This window comes from Pleurodeles waltl, chromosome 1_2, assembly GCF_031143425.1.
Source record: "Pleurodeles waltl isolate 20211129_DDA chromosome 1_2, aPleWal1.hap1.20221129, whole genome shotgun sequence".
Taxonomy (NCBI): Eukaryota; Metazoa; Chordata; class Amphibia; order Caudata; family Salamandridae; genus Pleurodeles; species Pleurodeles waltl.
The window spans coordinates 468,446,738-468,468,412 of NC_090437.1; the positions used below are offsets into that span (position 1 = coordinate 468,446,738).

At 45.5% G+C, this 21,675-nt stretch overlaps 1 protein-coding gene across 2 annotated transcripts in view; it reads right to left on the reverse strand.

Annotated features, from left to right (window-relative positions):
- The window catches only part of SVEP1 (sushi, von Willebrand factor type A, EGF and pentraxin domain containing 1), an 881,565-nt gene that overhangs the window by 268,456 nt on the left and 591,434 nt on the right, over positions 1-21,675 (reverse strand). For both annotated transcript variants that reach the window (XM_069240886.1, XM_069240895.1), the window contains exon 30: positions 20,336-20,506. In XM_069240886.1, the coding sequence (XP_069096987.1) occupies positions 20,336-20,506 (171 nt within the window). The remainder of the gene's footprint in view (positions 1-20,335; positions 20,507-21,675) is intronic.

A 21,675-nucleotide genomic window follows, 5' to 3' on the forward strand; every position in this document is an offset into this window, starting at 1 on the left:
GTCCAACCCTTTTGATTCCCTTTCCGGTGAGGTGCTAAGGAATACATTCAGGTTCAGTTTGACTATTGAGGCCTGCACCACCAGTTTCACGGTAGAGGGATGGCGGAAGAGAAAGACAAGGTCTCTGGGGGCAGGAGGGTGGCAGCAGGCAATCATCCTGTGCAGGGGTGCCCCAGTGCAGGTTTTGGTCTAGGCCCCAAAGAGAACTGATGAGGACATCATTAAAGGAGAGTAGGGGCTCCCCAGAGCGTACTCCTTGCTGAAGCACCTAACTCACAATGTTAGTTTTGACCTCAACAGAGGGATGCTGCAGTTCGAGGACCTCCACAGCCCTTAACATCACCATATCCAAGTATGCACCTTCATCCATGACGGGGCCTGGAAGTGAAACCAAGCCAGAGTCACGATATATGTCCAGACCACTAGCGTTGCCCATTTCCTCATACCAATACTCCTCCTGGAAGGATTCATCCTCCAGGAGGCCATAGCACTCTTCATCTTCACCCCACTGGGGGAGGGTGAGACTGTCAAAGGGAGGCAGATCTCTGGCCGGTTGAAGCAGTCCCGCCGGTGTTGACGTTGCACAAAGTTCAGGTGGTGCAGTTTCAGAGTTGGACAGGAGGATAGGTTCCTCTTCACCAAGTAGGGCCAGTGGTGCTGAAACCGGTGCTGAGGGGACTGGAACCGGTGTAGGTGTTGGTTCCAGTGTTAGCTTCAGTCTAGATTCAGTAGAGGATGCAGAGGCCCCATCTGGCATTGGGAGAGATCTCGCTGGTGGTAACCCATCGACGGAACCTCTTGACTCCATGGGACCTGAAGACGGACCAGAGGGAGCTGTTGGGCCAAAGAAGGGGTCAACGGTGTCATAAACTTCTTGAGCTGGGCAGTCATTGCTGAGGCACTGGGGAAATTGGGGAATCGAGGAGCAGACCCAGCCACCAGCTACATGGGTTGAGTGCAGGAGCTAAGCCTAGAAGCACAGTGCATGCTAGTAGAAGCTGAATAACGCTTCAGCAACTTCTTGTTGTGCTTCTTTGACTTACCCGAATTAAACAATGATGACTTAGAGTGAGAGAAAGATAATCTGCTGGATCAGCTCCAGGAATGGTCCCAAGATTTACCCCAGGACTGGGACAAAGAACAACATGGAGCTTTCTTCCGCTGTGCCACCAGGAGCTTCTTCATCTGCTCGTGAATTGCCTTGTGATGCATCGACTTGCAGGAGGCGCAGGTCCAGGAGTCGTGGTTCGATCCAGGCACCAAAGGCAAATCAAGTAGGGATCAGAGACCGACATCTATCTCTGACATTTCTCACAGGGTTTAAATCCTGTGAGTTTGTTGAGGGACTTATCCCTTGCACACTAGGAGCAAAGATCAAAAACAAGAGGTCAAAAAAAGTGGTTAAAAATGTCAAGGTAGCTGTTCAGATCTCCAATGCTGGCACGGAAAGAAAGGAACTGGTGTCAGCCCGGGGTGGCAGCTATATCAGCACCACACTGGTCACTTACAACGTGAACAACTTTGATCAGAGTCACTCAACCCCCACCTACTGTTGTGCAGAGATACTGCTCAAGATTGTCTTGATACAGTCTGTCGCCTGGGTAATATTCTAAGGTGAGAAATATATTGTTAGATGTCTCTTTCAGAAATGTCACACACATTACTAACCTACATGGATCTCTTTGACTATGGGTGACTATGGCCCTCATTCTGACCTTGGCGGGCGGCGGAGGCCGCCCGCCAAAGTCCCGCCGTCAGGTTACCGTTCCGCGGTCAAAAGACCGCGGCGGTAATTCTGACTTTCCCGCTGGGCTGGCGGGCGGTCGCCTTCAGGCCGCCCGCCAGCCCAGCGGGAAAGAGGCTTCCACGATGAAGCCGGCTCGGAATCGAGCCGGCGGAGTGGAAGCTGTGCGACGGGTGCAGTTGCACCCGTCGCGTATTTCACTGTCTGCGCAGCAGACAGTGAAATACATGTAGGGGCCCTCTTACGGGGGCCCCTGCAATGCCCATGCCAGTGGCATGGGCACTGCAGGGGCCCCCAGGGGCCCTGCGACCCCCCCTACCGCCATCCGGATCCCGGCGGTCGGACCGCCGGGATCCGGATGGCGGTAGGGGGGGTTGGAATCCCCTCGGCGGCGCAGCAAGCTGCGCCGCCTTGGAGGATTCATTGGGGCGGCGGTACACTGGCGGGAGCACCGCCGGCCTGTCGGCGGTGCTCCCGCGGTCCTCCGCCCTGGCGGTCTTTGACCGCCAGGGTCAGAATGACCGCCTATGTCTAAAGCCAAACAAAAGCCCAACCCTTTAATACAAGGTTAATCCTCCATGCAGAATCTGGAAACTAATTTGTTTCCTGAGAACAAGCACATGATTGGATAATTTACAATGAAGGGGACTTCTTGGTAAATAAGAATCCCAGGAGCGCATATTTTTATATCATTCCCAAAATACACAAAAACTTACAAACCCCACAAGGACGTCCTGTTGTATCAGGCATAGGATCCATCTTGAAACCCCTATCCTGCTTTGCGGATGCTTTCTTAAGACCTATTGTTCAAAGAACTGACACATAACTGAAGGATAAAAAAGATGTACTACGTCTGATTAAAAATGTAACCTTTGACCTTACCACTCAACTTTTAATAGATTATCGGACTGGATGTAAAAAGTCTCTACACCATCCTCCCGCACTCAGCAACTCTAGGCATCTTTGAGGATGTCCTCTTTGAGGTTGATTGGGACTATCAGACACCTCGCAATGTGGTCATGGAGTACTGCAACTGGGCTCCCACAAACAAATTTCGAGTTTGAGAGTGACTTATACCTCCAGGGACCAGCTTGGGCAGCACTTTTGTGCTGAGTATAACTGGCCTGTATGTTCATCATCTTGAAGCAGACACGATTCTAGCTCCCTCCAGTCCTTACAGACAGATTTTGGAAAAGATACATAGTTGACATCTTGGTAATATAGGAGGGAAGAAAGGCCGCAATGTCAGATTATTTACACTGGCTAAATAGACAGGATGAGTACCTTACATATATCCACAAAGCTGTTTTTCTTGGATCTCAACATTGGAGCAGACAAGGGGTTCGATGCACAACAACTCATGAGAAACCAACAGGAAGGAATTGCTTGCTGCTCTACGATACCTTCTGTCCACACCACCTCAAAGAGAATCTCACATTTGGCCAATTCCTCAGAGTAAGGAGGAATGCTCTAAGATAAGTGACTATAAAGAACAAGCAGACCGCCTGGCAGACAATTTGGGGGCAAGGAAGTATCCACACAGGATGTTAAGACAGGCAACGAAAAGGGAACAAAACAACAACAGGGAAGCCCTAACAGAAAACCCAGCACCCAAGGAAAAGGAAGATAGACCTATCTGCATTACTACATACAACATTTCCTCTAATCAAGTAGGCAAAATTATTATCAAACACTGGTGCACCCTCAACAGTGGGTCACTGAGCATTCCGAAACCCGTGTTCTCCCATAGATGAGTTCAAAGCCTAGGGGATATGTTAGTACACATCCAACCACGCAGGCAGGCAACAGATAAAGTGACCAGATCTTGTAACCTATCACAAGTGACTGGCCACCACCCCTGTGGAGGGTGTAGTGCGTGCCACTTAACCAAAATCACAAGGGTAACCTTCAACAACTACACCACATGGGAGCTGAGGGAGTTCACAAACTGTAACACACAAAGAGTGGTATATTTAATAACATGCCCTTGTATCTTCCACTACATAGGCATGACCACTTGGAAAATAAAGACAAGAATCAGTGAACTTCGAAGTGACTTAAGGTGCAGATGGGCAATCACTAAGATATCTACCCACTTTATTGAGAAGGGACACAGTGCAAGATTAGCAGTGGGTCATTCTGGAGCATCTGACAGAAGGGCCCACCTGCGAGGCAAGACTTTTTTTCAAGGAACAACGATGGATCTTTAAACTAAAAACTAACACAAGGGTACTGAATGATGACATTCCTTGGGGCCAAGTCATGCCATGAATGAAAGCAGAGCCTCTATGTATAGATCCCTACACTGTGACATTCCACATGGATCAAAGGTTGGTGTGTGCCAGTGTCAGGACCACCTATACACTATGGTTCAATTTAGCAGGCACAGCAAAACCAACCATGAAACCACCACCTGTGTTTTTCACTCAACACACTATCAGTGACCATTCATCCAACCACCATACCATCATATGTGCACCTTGTCACTGCCCTTTTTTTAATGACCTAAAACAGACTTATCCCCCCCACACTGTTCATATATTACTCCTGAAATAATGTAAGAACAATCCTTTATATGAGGGATCAGTGTACTAACTCTATATGTGGCCATACATACTCCCAATGGAGGTTCCTTCTCTCTCCAAGTCACATTAATATTTTTTGCTTAAATGGGCTTAGAGTAGGCTCTCCTTATTTTGGATTATCATACCCCTTGGTTCCAGCACCTTGATATCCATTGCTGAAAATCCTCAATGTATTGGTAAAACTGAGTGTACAGGCAATTGAATAGCTACCTTGTTTGTGGGGCAGTGTTCTAAACAGAACTACCCCAAGTTCCATTTCTTGGCTGCCATGTTTACAGGTTAGCAGTGTGGTTGCCCAAACATCTGCGGGAGGACATGGAAGTGGCTCCTGGAAATGCCCGCTCTGGCAATACTAAAGAGCCACGTTCACAAGGTTGTCAACATTCAGAAACCGGGCAGGCAGAGCTCAGGTTTATAAGCGGAAGTGATGCTTTGAGGAAGTAAGTAACACCTCTATCTAGACACCATGAGGAGAGAATACTCTTTTGACATAGTGTTTGAATATGGTGATATACTCAGACTCTCATTTTAATTATTGCAATGTGTGAGTACAAGCATACGCACCCGCTGGGGGATCCATGATATGTGAACCCAATCTCTAATATGTATGTTGTGTGTCCACATATGTACTATATGCTGTCTCTCTGTTGTGAATCTTAATGTGCAGGCATCACTGAGTGCTATCATCCATACCATTATTACTGATATTATGCACATGTGATTTTGACGTTTGGGGTGCAATATCATTGTGCAAAGCACAGTATTTATGTGTGTTTTAGGCAAGATACAGCTATACTGCCATGATTTGGTAGTTTAGCTCTCCCTTTAAGTATTACAGGTGATGTACCGAAGCTCATCAATAACTAGGTGCAGTATGTCTATATATTAATCACATTAGGGATATGTATAAGCACATTTCCTACGTAAGGAGTGGTACCAGGGAGTTACACTTGGTCCTGATGAAAAGCCAAGGAGTCAGTTTGAAACATGTAGACCACACTCAATAGGAATGTAGTTTCACTGACAAAGCCCCCTTCCAATCACCCAGTTTTAACCATACCACCACTAGGTTGTTTATTAAAACATTAATTTACCCAAGAGGCAGGAATTTTTATTCTGTTTTATGCCCCCACTCCTATTACATCTCATCATAGTGGATTTCATATAAAGTGCTCCCATGTATTTCGAAGGTCGTAGAGCACTCTGTTCTGTAGCGGAACGGGAGGAACCCAATGATGAATCATGCCTCAAAGGGGTAACCCTGGTGGGTGAGGGTGTTCTTAGGAAACAAATCAGTTTACAGATTCTTCCTGGAGGGTTAACCTTGTATTAAAAACCTGGGCTTTTGTGGCTTTAGACATATGATCTTGGAGGAGAGTAAGCCCTTGCACATATCAAAACAAAATCTCCTTCTCACTCCCTTTGTAGTTCTTTGTAGAAATATGGGTGAATAGACACATGTGCATAACATTTGCATAGGGTTATAATCCCAGTTTATTTGGCATTTTTTCCTTAGTAACATATTGTTGTTGAGTTTTTGCACAAAGAAGTCAATAAATGTTTAGTAAAGCAAATAACAATGTGTGTTTAGTATCGCTCTTAACACAAGTAAAGCCTTGTGTTCACTCAGTAGATTATGCTATTCTCTTATGTAAATTGCACCTTCTCCTTCCTTTGTCATTCTCTAATTCTCTCTTGTTGATGTAATCCAGTCCATGATGCGATCACCACAGCCCGTGTATTTCTCTTTTTAATATGGACACTGTTTACTATTATAAAGTACTTTTTTATTGGCCAAACATTGTTCTGTGTTCTCATCCATAAACTTATTTTGGTAACAGCACAGTCTATCCAATGTGGTATATCACACTTTTCACTATTGTGATGGCAATCACTATAAATAGTTTGTTATATCAGTTCAAATTCCTTGTAACACAAAGTTGTAACATAAAATTTGAACCTAACTCATGCTCTTGCTATGAACTGCTTCTACCCCCCTTGCAGTTAGAAATTGGGTTTCTGGTTGACTAAGGTATGCACCTAAGCCAGACAGAACTCACCGACTCTAGTCAGGGTGAGGGAGTTATGCACCCAAGTTAACCCCTGCTCACCCCCTTGGTAATTTGGCACGAGCAGTCAGGCCTATACCAGAAGCAATGTGTAAAGTGATTTCACAACACACACAACACACATGGCTCAATAAATACACCACAAAGGAAACACAACACCAAGTTAAAAATAAACTGTATTGCACAAAACATCATTACACCAAACACAACATGTCAGTAATGCCCTGCTACTCAAGCAGTTGTCAGGACATCACACAGTCACTAATATTCCTCAAAAGCCAGCAGTAGTCACATAAAACACATATGTTACTGGTTATTCTGCGACACAAGCAGTAGTCAGGTCATCATTATTACCAAGAACACACATGTCCGAATAAACATATCATCATAAATGTCAAGACATCATTCTGAAGGTACATAGACTGAAACATTATTAAAAATGCTTCTGGTAGGGTAATCACATTAGCATGGAGGCCTTGACCTCTCATGAAACCCATTCCCCAAATGGTACAGGTCACATACTGGGAAAATGCACATTGTCCTGAAACAACCCCACTGGCAAATCATGTATGCACAGGGTGACCGAGTTTGTACATGTCCCAACCTAGGAGCTCCTGCACTCCGATTAGGGGGAATGCGGTCCTCTGATGGGTACTCATAACAACGAGGAGCTCACGCGCTCCTACTGCAACACAAGTTGGCACCAGAGAAAAGGGGCTGGACAGGCATGGGGACCTCCATTGAGGGTCACCACCCCAGCCTCCCAGCTAGAATCTTGCTCAAATAGGGAATGATAACTAAACAGAGGGACTTACCCTCGATCACCAGGGTCCTGCACCTGGAGGTGCCCCACTCCTCTTACGAGGGCCACCTCGTCTCCTTCACCCTCAGCTGGGCAGGAGCCTCCGATAAGTCTTCCTTCCCTTCTGGTGAGGTACCACAAGGTGCGTGGCTCCCTGGCGTATCAGGAGACTGCACATCGCACACTGAGGCCAGGGACCTCAGTGGGCCGAGCCTCCTGGCCCGAGGCCCCCTTTGGCCCTCCTGTCAGCTCTCAGGTCCCCTCTCACAGGGACCCGGGGATGAGTCTGGGGCCCTCCAGGGCCCCGGGAAGCTCCCCAGCGTCTGGACAGTGAGCCAGCCACTCTCCCCCTGCTCCTAGGGCCGCGGTTGTTTGCGCACCTAAGTAGGTGCCTACTGGTGCCTTGGGAGCACTCTCCCAGTGCACCTGGTCCCAGGGGCACCACACGAAGTGTGCTCACTTGCGCCTCTGAACTTCCTTCTCCCTGCACTTTGGGGGAATCAGCAAAATGCAGCGCTCAGCTCAAAATCAGTTCCTCCAGCACTTCTCTCATGCTGGGAAAATTGGAAAGCAATAGCGACCTTCTTGCACTAAATAAAAACAAAAATAAGTGGTAAAGTGCTCAGTTGTGCTGTGAGGCACAAAAAGCCACGGAGCACACCAACCAGCCTCTGGAGACAGCAAAATGGGGCACAGGGCGGCAGGGCCCCAGCAAGCAGGCCACCACAAAGGTTGGTGGGCAGTGGCAGGTCCTCTTAGTGACCCAGCATGTCAAGGAGCAGCACAACAGCAGCAGTCCAAAGGCAGTTCCTGGCGAGTCCCTTCAGCAGCATCCTGTGTCCAGTTCAGTTGTTCATTAGTGTCTCTCTTACATGGGGAAAACACCCTGTACATATACCTAGTTTTGCACAACATTTACAAAGGGGAAGAAGAAGTTCCAACCAGTCCTAACTGGTTCTAGGAGTGTCCCCTCTCTCCTCCAGCAAAGGTTCCAGATATCAGTGGGAGGTAAACAAGGCCCTTGTGCAAAACCAGGGCACAGCCTTTACAAATGTAGGTAAATGTACCTCTCCTTCTCTCAGCCAAGAAAGATGATTCAATATGCAATGCACCATTGTGACACCTCCACCCTCCATGTGTACAGACTGTCGGAAAAATATGCACAAAGCTCAGCTGTCACTCTGCCCCAGAAGTAGACTGGGGTCAAGCTGCAAAACACCGGAGTCATAAGCACAGAGAAATGCCCACTTTCTAGAAGTGGCATTTCTATAATGGTAATAAAAAATCCACCTACACCAGTAAGCAGCATTTCTCACAACCATTACCACCATACCAAACATGCCTACGCTACCCCTCAAAAATCAAACCATCACACCTAAACATAAGGTAGGGCATTTCCAATGCAATCCCATGAGCAAGGCAGCACTCACCACAGTGAGAAACCAAATAGGCTGTTTGTCACTACCAGGACAGGCCCCACAATCATGCACATGTCCTGACGTTTACATACATAGCACCCTGCCCATAGGGCTAGCTAGGGCTTACCTTAGGGGTCACTTACATGTGGTAAAAGGGGAGTTCCAGGCCTGAAAAGTATGTTTAGATGCCTGGTCCCTGTGGCAGTAAACTGTACATGCAGGCTCTGCGCTAGCAGGCCTGAGACAGGTTTGAAAGGTGACTTCTGTGTGTGGCGCAAGCAGCACTGTAGGCCCACTAGTAACATTTAATCTACAGGACCTGGATATAGGGATACCACTGTACAAGGAACTTACAGGTAAATTAAGTGTGCCAATTAGGTGTATGCCAATCATACCAACTTTAGAAGGGAGAGCACCTGCACTTTAGCACTGATCAGCAGTAATAAAGTGCTCAGAGTCCTAGATTCAACAAAAGAGGTCAGAAAAATAGGAGGAGGAAGGCAAAAAGTTTGGCGATGACCCTGTAAAAAGGGTCCGGTCCAACACTCACATATTACATCACCTAACAATAGCATACCTCAAATTTCTGTTTTTTTTTAAACAAATATATAGGTATTTATCTACTAGGTAGTTATAGTTAGGACCATGATTCCATAGAAAAAGCAATTCTTGACTTGCCTATGTCTTTGGCGCGGTTTGATGAATCTTCACAAATTTTCCCCCCAAAAGTGTCACTGTGATTTTTGTTGTGCACGGAAAGTTTTAGGGTGATCCATCAAGTGGGGGCTGTGAGAAAGGGGGTGTCAACAAAGTTGTGTTTCCGATGTTAATCCCCATAGGACTTTTAGACACAACTAAAGCGTGAACCGCTGGACAGAATTACACCAAATTTGCCAGAAAGCTAGCTTTCGGTATTCAGATTGTGCTTTCACTAATTTGGTGTAAATCCGTTGAGTCGTTTTTGAAAAATTAAAGGGAGAAGAAATGTGTTTATCTCTGGTTGTGATGCCTTTACGATTATTTCAAGAATATTTGGTAAAAATTTGCGATTACATGTGCGAAAAGATGGGCTGTAATTGGCTGACTGAAACCTTACTAGAAAGTTGCGGCCGCCATTTCATTTCATGTGACATGGTCCCTGGTGGTGAAAATCCTAATTGAAAGTGGCACAAGAGGTCAGGGTGAAGGTACCCTGACCGCAGGGGTGTGATATAGGTGTGTTTTAGGGGCAAATTATGGGTTTAAAATAATTTTGCATCACCATGTGTGATATTAATGAAAAGGATGAATTTTCACAAAATAATCACAATTATGAAAACATTTGAAAGAAAAACCATATACTAATTCATTCACTCATACATGCATTCAGAGACTCATGCGCCCACTCACACACCCACTCAGACACTTATGCACCCATTCAGACTCACCCAGACTCACACAGCCACTTTCAGTCAAACTCAAACACTCACACACTCACTCACAGATACACTGACAGAGACAGGTCCAGTGGCCAACCTGCACTGCTCACGGGCAAAGGACGTGGATGTCATGGGGTTGGGTGTCTATAAGGGCTTGGCTGCAAGGCCTGGCTAAAGGCCAGGCAATGCGACCAGCCCCTGCCATGTGTAGCGGGGTTTGGAATAACGTATAGTAATTACAATTACTTTACGTTAAAAAACATTGAAATTCACTGAAAAAAACAAAGGTTACAGGGACATTATAGTTAGGTTCTAAATTTGCTAATAGAAAATTATATAAATTCAGCAGTTATAGTTAGATGTCTATCAAGTAACTATAACTCACGACCTAAGGTTACTATAACTCACACCTTCACCATGTATAGCTAATTACTTCATATATTATATCAGTGAGATCTTGTATTGCATCTTTGATATTATCACTGCAACATTTGCAATAAAATTATCGATAAGAAAACTGTGCATGTTTATAACGGCTGAATTTCTAGGGTTTTGTATGAGTAAATTAAGAACCTAGATATAACGTCCCTATAACCTTTGTGTTTTTTCAGTGAATTTCTATGTTTTTTTAACGTAAAGTAATTATACGTTATTCCAACCCCTGCCCGGGGCTGGCTTTAGGACGGTGCGAGCGGAGCGGCCACACCGGGGGCTGATCTAGATTGGGGGGCACTGACCTCAGGGGGTCACTGTGTTTAGCAATAAGTTTGAAATTTGCAATTTAAAAGCACCTGTTGAAATGCTCCATGTGCATCCAGCCTTCTGGAAGCAATTAAAGTGTCAAGATAACTCTTTGTGATTAATGTTTATGCTAGAGACAGAGATTGGAGCTTTGTCCAGTGGTAGCTTTGACTTGCTATAAAGTAGCATAGAGGTTTAATATGTCTCCTGAAAAGAACAGAATTATATTTGATGTGGATAGCTGAGTGGATTAGTAAAGCCAGCCCTTACTAGAGCTTCAAAACAAATCAATGCATGTGAAAGGGTGGCTATGAAGAGATGAGGGGTACGTTTTCCAGGTGGTAGTTAGGGAATCTGAGGAGGTGGTCACGGGGTGGGGGGTGCCAAAAAAGACTGTTGTACAGGGCACCACCAGCGCTAAAGCCGGACATGCCCCTGCCGCGCACGGCCAAGCCCTTATAATCACCCAACCCCACACCACGCGTGTCCTTTGGCCTTGTGCAGTGCAGGTTAGCCACAGGGCCTGTCTCTCTCAGTGGATCTGTGAGTGGGTGCATGATTATTTGAGTGGGTCCGAAAGCACAACAATTAATCAAAGAAATATAATACATGTGAAAAATTAAATTAAAAAATACATTGTCCTAAAAATAATATAAAGATTGCAAAATACAAATTGTTTACCAATAAAATCAATCAACATTAAATAGCAATGCAAAAATAATAAATATAAATGAATGAATTCAGAATTTATGTGTAAATTGTAAAATTATTAGAACTCATTACAACAGAACATCACGACCACATAAATATTGAGCATGCACCTGAGGATTAAACTTGAGACTTTGCCAAAGTTTAAACCATGTTAACAATTCAAGGTATGTTGATTATTCAGAACACCTATATTCCAACAGCTGAGATGTGCACCCCTAGTATGACAACCAAAATAAAAAGCTAGATAAAAAAAGCCAGAACATTGAATGCTGCTGCGGTGGATGAGGACAATGGATTCCAAGCTAAAATGGAGCTTCCCCTTAAAATTTAAAAATGTTATTATTTAAAGTGCTATCAGTGCAATACAGTACCGAATATAAAAGGTGGAGAACACATGATGACCTATTAAGAATAATTTAAAGTTCTATAAGTGCAGATCTTGTACGAAAGAATGTGACCTTCAGGTCATGAACAGGCCATTACTGCTTCGGGATGGATGCACACCCTTTGCAAGGGGAATAACTTACTGATCATATGGAAAGAAAGCAACTACTTGAGGGTCCTCAGTGCAGACTCAACAATCAATTTTACCCTCAATGACCTCTGTCAGAGTGCTCCCAGGCTGTTCTCTTTTGCCAAGTATCCTGAGGACCAAACCATTCACTCCATGCCAATCCGACTGAGAGGATATCAAAGTAAGGCACCATTACAGAGCTTCTGAGGGACCAGGCAGATCAGTTTGTTATGCAATTTACAAAAAGCCAATGTCAAGGAGTTAGCAAAGCTCTTTAAGGCCTCAGTGGCTATTATCATCCTTAGATATTTACAGGTTGGCTCCTTCTCAATCATACTATTTTGCAAGGACCATTTTGCAAGGACAAGGACACACCTTTAATTAATCTGCATCCTAAGTTCATGACCTTGGTCTTAGATGGATTTTTTGCACATGTTTTTTAACACACAGTAATTGGCCAAAGCATCAATCGATCTCTTTAGGCTGAGGAGGTCTGATCGATTAACTTAGTATTGTCCATATTGCATAATGCAGAATTTGAATTTTTAGTTTAAGAGAGAAGGTTCCTACTTCTTATGGGTAGAGTTTTAGGTCAGCCAGGTATCCATTAAAAAACAAGGGGGAAAGAATGCACCTTTGTTTTAATCTTTGGTAGGAATTCACATGACCTATCTTGAGATGACTTTGATTTAAACATAGTTTAACAAACATTAGGGAAATTATTTGACTTGTGAGGGACTTATTCAATATTCCACTTTAGTCTAAACGACAGTAGGGAAAGTGTTCAACTTTGGAGGGGTTACATTTACTACTCCTACTCCAGTCTAAACAACAATAGAGAAAGTGTTGGATGCTACAAGAGTCAGATTGACTATTCCCACTCCAGTCTAAACAACAGTAGGGAAAGTGTTGGACATTAGTAGTGGGGTGTTAGATTTATTATTCCCACTTCAGTAAAAGCAACAGTAAGGACCCATGTGGAGATGGTCTGCTTCTGCACTGCCTGACCTTTCTTCACTCCAACATACCCAATGAAGAGTTGTTTGTACAACCGGAACTCTTGTGTGCAGTTAAGGTAGAATGACAATGCTCTTTTTGGATCTAGATGGTGGAGTAGCTCCTCTTATTTAGAGGGATGTGGAGGATCGCAAAAAGAAGAAAGGGTGATTGCTTGGCCTATGTGAAATTGAGTGACCATTTTGGAAAGAAAGGCTGCTCTTTTGCAATGCACCAGTTTGTCAGAATAGATAGTGAGGTAAGGAGGCTTGGATGACAAGGCCTGAGGCTCACTCACTCTTCAGGCAGATATAATCGCCACAAGGAAGGCTGTCTTGATTGTAAGGAGACTGTTGGTACAATTATGGAGATGCTCAAAGGGAGCACAAATCAGGAATGCCAAAATTAGATTAAGGTCCCTTAGAGGCATGATAAATGGTGAAGGAGAAAAAAGATGGAGAAGACCTCTTAGAAACCTACGTACAACAGAGGATGTGAAAAGGGAGGGTTGGTCAGGCAACCTCAAAAAAGCAGGAACAGCAGAAAGGTAGCCCTTGAGGGTGCCCAGAGCAGAGCCCTGCTGGGCAAGAGAGAGAACGAAATGAAGAACTTCAGAAAGAGAGGCAGAAATGGGATCAATGTGTTTTTCTGCACACCATTCCTCAATTTTTTTCCAAAGGCATGTGTATACCATCTTGGTGGAGAGATGTCTGTCTTCCAAGATGACATCACAGTGTTTGGGAGGAAGGCTAAAAGCTGTCAAATGCTGCTACTCAATCTCCATGCAAAAAGGCAGAGACTGGACAGGTTTGGTCGGAGGACCATTCCCTGCTGCTGCAGAAGGAGATCTTCCTGAATGAGCAACCTGATCGGAGGATCGATGGCCATGCTTAGTAGCTCAGTATACCAGACTCTGCCTGCCCAGTCCAAAGCCATAAGGATGGCTTGGGCCCAGTCATTCTTGATCTTCTTCAGAATTCTGAGCAGGAGTGGTATGGGTGGAAAGGAGTTCAGGAAGCCTGCGATCCACTCAAGATGAAAAGCCTCTCCAAGCGAGAGCCACCTTTTAAACTCCAATGTCCAAAACTGCTGTTATTGTGCATTCTCGGTGGAGGCAAACAGATCTAACCAATGCTCTCCCCACTGCTGAAAGAGACCTTGTACCACCTCCGGTTGGAGACACCATTTTGGGATCCGCTAGGCATCAAGGGCTGAGTTTGTCTGCTCTGGCGTTCACAGTGCCTGCCAGATGTTGAACCACCAGGGATATGTCCTGGCATTCCAGTCATGTCCAGAGATGTAGGGCCTCTTGACAAAGGGTGCACGACCCCCGCACCCGCCATGTTTGTTGCAGTACCACATGGTGGTGGTGTTGTCCGTGAATACCTGCACTAACCTTCACTTGATGGAGGGTAAAAAGGCTTTCAATGCCAATCGGATCACACAGAGCTCTGACAGGCTGATGTGGAGTCCAGATTCTGACAGAAACCAGAGTCCTCTAATCTCCCCTCTTTCAGATGGCCACCCCATCCCATGAGTGATGCATCTGTCACTACAGTGAGATCTGGCTGAGGAAATGAGAGGGGTCTGCTGCTGACCTAATCTGGGATCATAAGCCACCACTGCAGATCTTTAGCAGTTACTTCTGTTATCTGAAACCAGGTCCTACTGAAGAGCCTGCATATGCCATTGTGCATGTGTTACTAGCAGGATTCAGAAGGCAAAGGGTCCCAACAGCCTCACAGACTGTCTCACCGAAATCAAGGATAGAGGCTGAAACATCAATATCATAGCCTGTATATTCTGGACTCGCTGCTTGGGAGGACAGACACGAAACAGCTCAGATCGAAGGGAGCGTCTGAGAGGGAGCCAAGTAAGACTTTAGAATGTTGATACTGAAACCCAGTGAATGCAGGAGGTCCGCCACACTCTGGAGGTGGGAGAGAAAAGCCTGGGGTGAGCCTGCCTTCAGTTGCAAACATAAGGGGAGACTGGTACCCCAATCTGCGCAGATGAGCTGCAACCACCGCCATCACCTTGGTGAACACACGAGGGGCACTGGTAAGACCATAAGGGAGCACAGTGAATTGAAAGTGCTTGTGGTCCACTGTAAACTACAGGTAAAGCCAGTGTGCAGGCAGGATGGAGATGTGGAAATATGCATCCTGCAAGTCCAACGCTACCCTCCATTCTCCTGGTTCTGGGGCAGACAAAATCTGAGCTAACAGGAGCATTTTGAGCATGTCCTTCTTCAGGAAGTAATTGAGGGGCCATAGGTCTAGGATAGCATGAAGTCCTCTGTCCTTTTTGGGCACCAGAAAGTAGCAGGAATTGCAACCACGACCCACTTTTGACATTCACACCCTCTCTATGGCTTCTTTGGCCCAGAGAGCCATAACTTCCTGACAGAGAAGGGACAGGTGATCCTCAGTTAGCCTCTCATAATATGGTGTCATGGGGTGAGGAGTCGACACGAAAGGGAGGTACTAGCCCCTTCCCATGATCTGCAAAACCAACCTGTTGAATGTTATGGACTGCCAGTGAGGAAGGTAATGTCAAATCCTGCTGCCAACTGGGTGCTCATGATGGTATGACAGCAGATTAAAAGGGTGTGGAGACTGCGGCTGCCAGGGGGGTGCTGGTGAACTGACCAGACTGCTGGCTGCCTGACCTACATGGTCCATGGGTACCGTGCACTTGGCCATGCAGAGACTTGGGAGTATGCGAGATGCAGTGGCCTGGAGGATACTGGCGCAGCTGGAAGCCCTTTCCATAGCTACAAAAGAAGCGAAAGGCAGATTGAGGGTGACACAGGGCCATAGAAAGTCCCAAGGACCTGGCCGGAGCCCAACTGTCCTTAAATTGCTCCAGCAACAAATCTACCTTGTCTCCGAATAGATGGGAGCCATCAAAGGGCATGTTCAACAGAGATAATTAGACATCCCCCGAAAAGCCAGTCATCCTCAACCTGGGCATGGCACCTCAAGGCCACTCTCGATGAAACCGCTCTGCCAAATGAGTCGGTCATGTCAAGTCCACAGCGGATAGTGAACTTCACTGCATCTCTCCCATGGCAACAGCCTGAAGGAGTATGGCCTGGGCTTCCTCTGGGACACTTAGCAGCACCTGTGCAACCATGTCTCACAACATGTGGGAGTAGCGGCCCAAAAGGACATGTGGTGTTCACAGACATCAATGTCAGGCTGGTGGAAGAAAACATCTTCTTCCCCAAAGTGTCCAACCTCTTGGATTCCTCATTCGGGGGTGGTACGGAAACCGCCTGGATTTACATGGGACACTGAAGCTTGGACCACCAACCTCCCTGGGTTAGGGTGTTGGATGATGAAGTTTGGGTGCTGAGGAGCAGGGTGGAGGAGACAGGCGGCACTCGTCCTATTCACAGGAGCCCCTTTGCTGGATTTGGACCATGTCCCAGAAGGATGTCAGTGATGGCTTTGTTGAATGGGAATAGTGGTTCTGAAGGGGAAACTACAGATTGCAACACCTCTGTCAAGACATTAGTATTGACTGCCACCAAGGGCAATTGAAGGTCAAGGACTTCAGCAGCCCTCCATATCACCATTGCAAAGGAAGCTCCCTCCTCTGTAGCCAAAGTAGGGGGAGAAAGCATACCAGCATCTGGAAAAGTATCCAGTCCACTAGCTTCACCCAGTTCCTCACACCTGTCCATGTTGGGGTCTTCATATGGCTGGTATTTCTCAGGGTGCAGCGACCCCTCACATTACTCCCTGAGTCCTAACCCGTAGAAATAATGCTCAGGCTCTGACATGGGAGGCAAGACTCCAGGTGGTGCCAGATACTGAGACAAGCGACGCCCCTCTGGCTCCGGGTCAGAGTCAGGGATCAGAATGGGCGTGGCAGAGCTGGTGGACATCAGTGGTGACAGGAGCATCTGCATCGGGATTGGCACTGGGGAAGGTCAAGGCTATTCAGGAATGGATACCAGGGCCCAACTGGAGCCACAGCCACTGATACGGAACCTGAAGGGTCCACTGCTGACCCCAAATATGAGGTGCATGGCCTCACAGAATTCTTTTATCTGGGTGGGGGTCACTCCCAGAAAGACGAGGAGGTGATGTGTTGACCCTGGCACAGACTCTACCGCAGAGCCAGGTCTTGAATGTTCACGCTCGTAAGCCGACGGACATGGAAAAGTCAAAGACTTACTGATTTTCATCTTCTTCTTCTTGTGATTTGACCTACCCGAGTGGCCGGCCCACTTGGAGTGCGATGAGGATCTCAGACTTTGTGGCCACTTCCAGGAACTTCCTCTCTACTGGGACCTTGAATGGCACAGAGTCGGACTTCGAGCCACTAGGAGCTTGAGGAATCGATGCCTCAAGGCCTTCAGGATCATGGGACAGCAGTTGGAGCCCGACTTGGGGTTGTGGTCGTGCTTGAGGCACCATAGGCAAACAAGAGTCAGTTCCATCACCGACATTGGTCGATTATAGGAGCTGAAGGGCTTGAAGCCAGCCTTCTTGGATGACATCCCTGCCACACCAGGAGAAAAAGAATTGACTAAACGTCAAAAAAGTTCAGTCAAACCGTGACTGATAGGATAGCTCTTCTCTGGATCTGCTTCAGTTGGCACGGAAAGAAAAGGACATCAGCGTGCCTAGTTGGTGCCTATGTAGGTGCCGTGGATGTCACTTCCACCATGGACGATGTCAACACCATGCAGAGCCAAACGACACCACCTATCAGTGCACCGGGGTACATCTCACAATAAAATCTTCCGGATCCAGTCTGACGCCTGGGGAAATTCTAAGGTAAGAAATCTGAGGTTAGAAGTGTCTATCAGATTAAGTATTTTACAATAACAAATTAACATTAAAATGCAATTAACTGTAATTTAATTAACTTCCCATCCTATTCTGCTACACACTGAGCAACCCACTACTAATATATAAATGTTTACCAAAAAATAAAACAAGTAAAAAAAATGAACAAACGAAACTTAAATACATTCAATTATCAATGAACAATTAAATTACCATAACAATTTAAGTAACATTCAATTTAAATTAATTACAAGTTAGTTAACTCCATTAGCCTAAGGGGGGATGCTTTGGTTGGTAAAACAGCAATGTAAATTGTGCAACCCCGCCTATGATTCTATAACAAGCTATCACCTTATGCAAATTGTCAATATTCTACTGTGAGAGGCAGCCTTTGCCTAGCCTTACTCTTGACATTACTACTTGTTTGAGTGACTCGTCAGAACTGCAAATATCCAGATCAGATAAAAGTACTGACCATCATTAACAAGCAAGCGCTTGTCCTCTGTGCTGACAAACTATGGCTCAACTTATGCAGTGCATCTGAGCCCTGTTAAGCACTATTAGGGATGCTTCGTTATTCAAATGTTCTAGAGCAGTGCAGGCCACGGGGCCGACATTACAAAATGAATCATAGTCAGAAGACAAAAGTGCGGTTAGAGTTCTAAATGCACACTTTGGGGACACTGAGAATGACCATAAACTGAAGATCACCTTTTGTACAGAATTTAAATTAACCAGGAGCAAAAGCACATGATAGCGAGAAGACATGTCTGTAATTGGGGCTATTCGGTAGCACACTGTGCATAGCCTATATGAAAACAGATGCCACTAGAAAGCAATGCTGATCTGTTAAGCGATGGCACACGAAGAGGAGTTAATCGGGGAATGTATTGTGACAGCCTGCTTCAAATACATCTGTATCACACAGAAGCCTAAGACTCACAGCCTTGTTTATAAGGATTGGGCTCCAAAGCTCAACGTGTTTTATAGGGTGATGGGAGATCAGTGGTGACCTTAGGTTGGTGGAACTATGTGGAAGGAACTGGGGAAATTGCGATATATAGCAGCATCCCCTATGTGCTATTCCTGATTAAAAACAAGCACACTGAAACCTAAAAGTGGACACAAAAGTATGCACAGTATATTTCTCAAAGAAAGATGGTGACATAATTGTTGAGCATGACTATAAATAATCAAAACAGAGACAACTTTTCAATTCAGTCAGGTTTAGACAAGCTCCCCAGTGGGTGTCTATGTTGAGTGGCAGCATAAAACAGGGGAATGGGAGGCAGTATGTTTAACATGTTGCATGCATTTGCCTGTACCTATGCCTGGTCCAATTCATGTTACAGAGGACACGTCAGAGGGTAGGAACCAGTGGCATTCATGGCTAAATGCGAATCCTATAAAACAAAGGGAGTACATCTACGGCAGCGCTTCTCAGTTGAATGCCAGGTGACCACGAAGTTCTTGTTCTTCAGACCTTGTACCAGTGTATGATGGAGGCAAAAGGAGGTATGTTCCACTTATGTCAGCGTGCAATACATGTCAGTTTAATAATCTTGCATGACAGTCATCTTGGAAGGGGTTGTTGGCAGCATGGAGGGTGGCCTTTTCCAGTAACCTTTGCTTTCACATATGCAACTCGACCCATTCCGAGCTGAATGCCAGCAACCAGGTTAGAAACTTTGTTGGAGTTGCAAGGAAGAGAGTTGTCACTTCGATGATGTAATACATTTTATAATGTCCGCGAATACTAAAAAGGCGTCTTGACGCTATTGCAGAAACAATATCGGGCTGGGGGGAAGTAAAAAGTTAGATTTTAACTAATTAATAAACCACAGGAAACAGGCTGTGCTCTGAGATAGAAAGCATTCCACCATTTACAGGTAATGTGGGAGAACCGTCTTCCTCCCCAATGGGCTTTCTTAATTCTAGGGGCCAAAACCGTGTTGGAGGTGGAAGATTGGTATGAGTTGTTGTATACCACTTAAAGGACATTTGAAGAGAGAGATGGGCCATCCCCATGAAGGGCCTTGTGACCCTAACACAGGGCCTTCAACTTTACCGCCTCCCTGATAAGCAGCCAGTGCAAATCACAAATATTCTGCGAAATGGAGCAGAATTTAGGGTGATTCAGCAGCACTTGAGCTGCAGCGTTTTGGCACATTTGCAACTTGCTAAGTAGGCGCTGCTGAGAGCCCACATACAATGCTTTGCAAAAAAATCAAGCATTGAAGTTACTAAGGCCGAAATTACAGCGTAGAAAGAGTGCCATGGGCACTAAAGCAAAAATGGAAAATGGACCCCATCACCTAATGAGGTAGTAAAACATCTGTAATGTGGTGCAGTGTGCCCCTCACATCCCCAGGCCACGGTGACACTGTAACAGTTAAAGCTATGCCCACGGTCTGGCGACCAGTAAACTGGTGAATATCCGAAGAAACCAGTATCCCTTTTCTAGTACCAGTATTTTTTTAATGCAGGACAGGGTATTTGAATCAGCTGGTAAAAATGTTAGCATTCACTTACTGTCACATCGAGGGAGAGGCTGAGTCCACTGCCCCATGTTCAAGCATTGTTGGACAGGGTTCCCCACAATCTGAAAGCCTGGATCGCAATAGAGACTGACCTCTGACCCCGGCTTTAAATTAGAACTTGAAGTGTGCAGATATGGTATGGCTCCTTCTAATGCAGGACACTCTGAAACGAAAGAATTACAAAAAATGAACAGTTTACGAATGCCCCAGTTTGATGTTTCATAATGTTACACAGTAGTAAAAGTTGTATTTTGAAGCATACAGAAGTGCACAGATAAGTCATTGACTTGCAATTGACTAGCAACAGTACTGTGATGCATACTGATGGCAACTGAATTGTGACTGAGAGAAGGGTCTGGTGGCATGGGGGCAAACTAGTCTTGAGACTATCAAAGTGCTTTTCAGCACTGAAATTATTTCATATTTAAGACGTTTGAAGGGTAGTGTTTATCATGAGTAAGGAGCCGATTACCTCGGTAACCATGAATCCAAACGCTGCCCATGAAATTACACTCGATGTGCCCTTTCAGAAAAAAAAGTTTTTAGAGTTCCCCACCAGAACAAGATTACTCCCAGATGCCAAGTTCCTGTGAAATGTTTGCTGAAATCAATTCATTGTATTTTGCACAAAAGCTCTGACGGATAACCTATATTAGTGATAAAACAAGAATGGCGTGGATTCAATGAGGCGATTGTTTTCTTGGGTGCCTACGTTTAGACCTCTGTTATGTCCTCCTGGCTTGCTGCAAATATGACCGAGCATGAGCATAAGGAACATGTTAAACCTTGACACTAGAGACCAAATAAGGCCCTCGTTGTACACTGGGGGAAACCTGGGAGAAAATGACATACCCACTAAATGCCAATATAGCAGGTACAATACCTAAAGAGCATGTAAATTGCACACAATTCCATTTTAAAAACTTGTGGGCGGTAAATACTGTTCTACTATCACTTGATAGTCTGGGGGGGGGGGTGATAGTCTCTATTCTGAGGTGCACTGACTCAGGGGGTGAGCTATTAGGCTTCATACAAAGCACCAGGCTTTATCTGATGACTATCTTGTTGGCATATATCGCCCAAGCACACAATTTTCTCTCTGGAAATAATCCCAGTAGACGTTACCGAGTGATTGAGAAGGAGGGCCAAAGATGTACTGATTTAGCAAAGATGTGCGTAAACGTTTTGTTGCGAGAAACCAAAATATAGGGGGCAAATAGTGCGAGAGAATGAGGTTTCAAAGCCCTCAGTGAAGACTACGTGGGTTGGGTGGGGTAAGAAAAACACATTCATCCACTCTGGCATATATCACTGTTCTGCTTTGAAAGAGTA